Raw genomic sequence first — 6,013 nt, 5'->3', positions numbered from 1 at the left:
GGCGGTTAGTTCATTTTTCCTCATACCACAGACACTCCCATTTATCCCTTGTAGTGTAAGGATTCTGATGAAATGGATATTCCCACTTTAAAATTGAATGTAGCCTACTCTCACTTGTCCATGCCTTAAAAAAAAAATAGATTTTAAAATAGACTTTTATTGTGATTTTGTTTTTATATCACTTATATTTCCTCCTCTCTTTCCCCCCTACCCTATTTCCCACGGAACAAAGAGTTTAAAGGGGGAATTAAGCAAAATTGATCAAGAAACTGAAGAAAAATTGGAAGTAATGTGCATTATTCCACACTTGTGGACACTGACATCTGCAAAGGAGCATGGCAAAGTGCCTTCTCGTATATTTCTTCTTTAGGGCCATGCATGTTCAGGCAAAGCTATACAGGTAGACGAAACAGCCCGTAATCTAGATGTCTTTGCCTTTGGCTGTGGAAGTGGAGTGCAGCCTAATCAGACACTCTCAGAAGTAATTTTCCCAGCCTGCCCTGGGCCCATTGCCAGCCTGGCTCTGCTCTTAGTTGCCAGGGACGCAACTGGGAAGGAAAATCAGAAAGTATGGATGAGTCCAAACAGCTGAGAATTGATTGGAAAAGACCTGATTTCAGCACCTGGGTTTAAAAGGAAGGACAATTGATGGCCAGCTGTGCCTAGCAGTAGATTCTCATTGTCTGTGTCTTGCTTATGTCTGAATACAAGGACTAAAAGGGGGTGAAAAAGCCTGGAAGCCTCGCTTTCAGAAGAGGAGATGCTCAGGAAGCTTTCTTTGACGGCGCACTTGCATTAGGAAGTCATTGCTATGGTAACCTGAAGCTCTGGATGCCCATGTTGCTAGGAGACAGAATGCTGTAGGCTTAAGTGAGCACTCCAGCCTACAGAAATCGATAGGGTTCACGTCTCGCCCTATCGCAGGACATCAGTTTATTATTTTATTTTAGGGAAAAAATAGCAGCGGCTCCCAGGGGAATGAACACAGGACTGTTTTGATGCACATGAACGGGAGAGGATGTTAAAAAGAAAGCATGAAACGAAGAGGTCAAATGAAAAGAGGAAAAACTTAATAAATAATTGACAAGGATGGCGGAAGCCTTTGTTAATGAAAAGCATGATTAGAAAGGACTTAGAACGGAGCAAGAAGCAGGAGGACACAACCTCACCTGGCCAAGCCTGTGGAACACATTGGGAAAAGAAAGTTTCCCAAGCGGGAAGAAGGCTCAGGGCACCATCTTTAATATTAGCCAAAAGGCTTCATGTTTGGAGACTGGATTCAGGGTGGGGCGTTGTGAGTGGTAGTGTTTGTCTTTTGAGGTTTTTTCTTTTGTTTTCTTTTAACCACCAAAGGAGACAGTAGTTCCCCAAGTAGAAGCTAGTAGGACTCAAGGAATGTGTCCAAAAGAAAAGGGTGGGTCAGGCTGCTCTGAATTGTCCAGTTGTGACTCTGGCCAGTTTTTATGGGCTTCGGGCCCTGATCCATGGGCTTTGCATTCTAACCTCTCTTTCACAGAAGTGGCCAAAAAGTACACTTCGCCTGCTGGCCCTGGCCACCAGGTGTATGAGTACACCAGAGGTGTAATCATAGTTTTCTACAATTTTGGAAAACAGATCGACCGATCAGAAAGCATTAATTAAGCCCCCTCTGTTCTAGGCCCTGGGTTAAGTTTTGAGGATAGAAAGACCCAAGCAAAAATGGCCGCTGCTCTCAAAGGGTTTGCATTCTGATGGGGGAGACAGCAGGGGTGTGTGTGTGTGTGTGTGTGTGTGTGTGTGTGTGTGTGTGTGTTGTGTGTGTGTGTGTAGAAGACATTCAGAGTAGAAGGAAGGGAAGCTTAGGGGGAGGGCTTTTGTAGCTGGGAGGACCAGGAAATGCATTCCTCAGCATCTCATACTTCAGCTGATTCTGAAAGGAAACTCAAGATTCTAGGAGCCTGAGATATGAAGGGAGAACATTCCAGGCATGGGGTACAGCCAGCGCAAAGGCCCGGCAGAGGGAAATCCAAAAACAGCACGTAGGCCAGTCTGGCTCCTAAGACTACCTTTTGTATTTGTAGGAAGCTTTCCAGTTCACAGAGCTTCTCCATGGACGTTTCCTTTAGTCTTCCCAGCACTCCCTGATTCAGGCAGAGGTTCCCCCTTCAAAGAATTGTCGTCATCTGGTGCTCTGCCTTAGGTCCTCTAACCCTGGGTGTCAATGCAATGCCCTGGGTGAGCCCAAGCCTGGATAGAGGACCATCAGGCACAGAGATTCAGACTTCTTTCTCCTTCTCACAAATCAGACACTCAAGCATTGATCTGAAAGTGAACTGACAAAGTGTGGAAAAGCCAGTGTTAGGAGAAAGGCACCTCCTGGGCTGACCAGGGCTTCCCGTCCTAGGGAGGGTGCAGATCAGCAGTTGCTGGGCTCAAGAAGAAGTCATTTGGGTAATTTGTGGTTGTGTGACAGAAGGGTTTTTCTCTCTTTTTCCCACAGGAGAGGCAGTACTGTGCCCGGCCCAGATTGGACATTATTCAGCCGCTTCCGGAGACCTGTGAAGAGATCTCTTCCGACGCCCTGACAGTGAGAGGTTTTCAAGAGAATGAATGCAGAGACTACCACCTGGGTGAGAAGGGCCAGAGACGGGCTCTTTTTAGTTCTTGGAGTGGGCTCTGCTCCTCGGCCTTCAGGCCTCCACAACTGTTGGTTTTCTTCCTGTAGAAGCACTCCACCCAGAAATGTAATGAGTGGATTCATATTTACATATGTGTCTGTGTCCGTGTATAATATATGTAACATGTGTGTAATATATTTAACATATGCTTATGTAGTTTATATATCCTATATATTATGTGTGTATGTGTGTCTATACCTGTATACATAGTTATCTGTGCATACACACGCACCCACATGTATTTCACGGTTCATTTTACTTCATTTCACCCGGATGCTTCAGCCCCTGTCGTCACGTCCCTGCACGCATGCAGGGCAGTAGTCAGCTGTAGTAGAAAGAGCCCTAGCTCATAGTCCGCAGATGTGGGTTCAGGTTCTGGCACTGTCCGCTTGGCGCTCCTGACCGGGAGCTGTGGCTGCCAAGCCTCGGCTCCCTTCTCTGTAGGATGGGACGGGAAGGCGTTAGTTACAGCCTGCCCCGGCTTCAGAGCAATGGGTCAGAGCAATGGCGCAACGTTTGAGAAAGACTCAAGAACCACGGGTTCAGCTGCTACCGCTGTTTGTCCACAGCCACGCCACCTCCCGCTGTCTCTTAACTAGCTTTGATTTGTGCCCAATTTCTCCTTCGTAAATCGGGGGCGAATTGAAATGTCTAATTTACATTTGTTTCTGTTGGTGCTGTCATGGCGAACAGGGGGAGGTTGGTTTCGGGGCCACAAGATAAGGAGGCCTGCTAAGTCACAGGGACCCATAACTCCATAACTGGCACAGTAAAAACAACCAGAATCAGAACCCCCGCGGCCAGATGACTGAACCTGCCGCTTGGTTGGGATGTTTCCCGGCCAAACTCTGGTGAATGGACGCCTTTAAGGCCCCAGCGGATCCATAAGTGGAGGTGTGGTAGTGGGGGCCAAGAAGGTGAGGACACTCCTTGCTTCCTCTTTTTGCAGAGAGCCGCAAACAAGGGAAAACCATGAGGTTATTTTCCCACCTTGCTCTTCAGCTGGGAGGCATCACGTTCCGTTTTTGCTCAGAGCCAACTTTGCCACCTACTTCCATACCCTTCAGAATTGGGGTTTGATAATTGAATTCCCCATGCAGTCCTAACAGGCCACCTTGTAAATACCAGCCTGTGTGATGTATTGTGCCCCCAGGGGGGGTGGCATCTATCACTGACGCTTTCTATGGCGTTGACCTTGATGGTGCAGAGACGTTTATCGCTGGCTATGCGGCGTAATTGTCCTGTGAAAGTAGAACCGTGTTATAAATGGCCATAAATAAAGTTTATACATGGTAGATGAATCAGAACATGCAGGAAGGAATGGGCTGTTTTGAATACTGTGTTGCAATTGAAGTCAGAATTTAAATTTATTGGGACATGGAGCATCAAAAGCCATCTTCAAATGGAAAGCACTCGGGGGTGGGATCCTGTCTCTTTTGCGTGCTGAGACAAAGAGCATTTTTTTAACGGCCCCCCCTTCCTCCCTCATCTGCAGAGTACTCCGAAGGGGAATCGCTCTTTTATATCGTCAGTCCCAGAGATGTCGTCGTGGCCAAGGAACGGGACCAAGACGATCACATCGACTGGCTCCTTGAGAAGAAAAAATACGAAGTAATTTGGCGAAATTTTACATTACTTTTAAAAATGAGCTTTGTCTGAATTGCAGGTATTACATGAGCTCGGCACGGCCATCCCTTCTTCAGGCTGTCATTGCAATGAATGAATGTTTTAGAGTCTTGCTGAAATTATGAATCCTACTCTTATCTGATATGCCAACCCACACCCCAGAACGTAAAGCCAGTGAAGATTTCAAAGCACAGTTGAGTGTCGTGAGAAGAAAATGGTGGAACGATATCTGACCAGTTTGGACAGGCTCAATGCAGATGAAGCTAAGAGGGGGATGGGTATTCTACTGCTGCTTTTAAAGTAAAGATGATTTTCCCAGCTTTAATACCAGCAAAGGTGATAGAACCACTTTATCTAAAGGGAAATAAATATATGTACTTGGTTCACATTGATTGGAAGGGAAGGCTGAAAAATTAAAGAATTGGAGAATGGAAGGTGTTCACTTATTTCTTCACTTAAATTGGTCTGTAACAGCCTTTATATTGTTAGCCTCCTAAAGTGATCCACCTGGGTATTCATCAAAGGCTTTTATGAAATAGGTCACTTTATGGTGTTAAAAAAAAAAAAGAATTATTTGAGTTGTCCGTGTGTGGAATTGCTGCTTCACCACCTCATTAGTTCCCACGGGGTTGCACTGAAAAGTAAAAATCTCCCAGTCCAAAAGCTTGTGATCGATCTCAGTGTTTCCAGTTCCCGTTAAGATTGTCAAGGAACAATTCCATTTCAGACATCCCTCCAATTGGCAAAGACAGACCTGTAAAACTTCCCAGATGTCAAGAATTCGGTGGGATCAGGTCATCTGTTTCTAGATCTAGAAGATGCAAATACCACCGATGGGTGTGAGGGGCAGGGCAAAGCTACCTGGCTGGAAAAACACAACAGAAGGAAAACCTAAAAGGGCCATTTTCAGCCTATTCTGGGGGGTTTGATGCCAAGGGAACTTTTTTTTTTAAATTAACGAGTAGATTTTGTCGGATTTGCAGGGTTTTGATCCCAGCGCAGTGACCCCTGATGAAAACAGAGGCAACCTTCTTTTTAGTTGACTGCTTTTGTTTCACAATTTAATTTCAGACATGTTTGTTCAACTGTGACATTCAAAGTCCTCAAACAAAGCCATGAAAATCAAAAGACAGATACCTCATTTATATGGTTCAGACCTTTAGATGTCATACAAAGAAAGTAAGCTTCACTTAGGCCTCTCTTTCTCTTTTTTCTCCCTGATTATGTGCATGTAGGAAGCTTTGATGGCTGCTGAAGTTTGCCAAAGAAATATTAAAAGACACAAGATTCTGGTGAGTACAAACACCATTGTTGAAATGCAGCATTCGCTATCTCGAGTTTATGGTGGGAGACAAAGCCCATTGTGAAGACTAGAGGGGCTTCAGGCTAGCGGGACTGAAGGAATTCATTTCATCGAGACCTAGTAACAGTGAATAAAAGCTGGCTGACCATTCACTACCAAAAGTAACGAGAGAGGGTAAGATCTCCTTACAGGGCTGTTTGAGAGAATGAGATACTGACCGTGGGAGCTCTCTCATGAGTTATGATTGTGAGAAGCCCCTTCTCTAAGGAGCTTTCTGGGTGTGAATGCCCAGAGAAGACAAGCGAAATCCATTCTGGCGAGATTGCTCAAGTGAAGCGCTTTGGAGAAAAGGCCTGTTTCTGTCTCTTAGCATACGGCAGAGCTGTGTTGCTCTCATGTTACTGAATTATTTACAATATACAGTCTC

At 45.4% G+C, this 6,013-nt stretch overlaps 1 protein-coding gene across 1 annotated transcript in view; it reads left to right on the top strand.

Annotated features, from left to right (window-relative positions):
* VPS41 (VPS41, HOPS complex subunit) overlaps positions 1–6,013 on the top strand; it is a 191,603-nt gene that overhangs the window by 138,032 nt on the left and 47,558 nt on the right. Inside the window, exons 12-14 of the mRNA XM_027835943.1 lie at positions 2,480–2,609; positions 4,153–4,268; positions 5,519–5,575. Of these exons, the coding sequence (XP_027691744.1) occupies positions 2,480–2,609; positions 4,153–4,268; positions 5,519–5,575 (303 nt within the window). The remainder of the gene's footprint in view (positions 1–2,479; positions 2,610–4,152; positions 4,269–5,518; positions 5,576–6,013) is intronic.

This window comes from Vombatus ursinus, unplaced genomic scaffold, assembly GCF_900497805.2.
Source record: "Vombatus ursinus unplaced genomic scaffold, bare-nosed wombat genome assembly UNPS02014817.1, whole genome shotgun sequence".
NCBI classification, from domain to species: Eukaryota; Metazoa; Chordata; class Mammalia; order Diprotodontia; family Vombatidae; genus Vombatus; species Vombatus ursinus.
The sequence above is the reverse complement of the archived record's forward strand: the minus strand, read 5'-3'. Positions and strand labels throughout refer to the sequence as shown.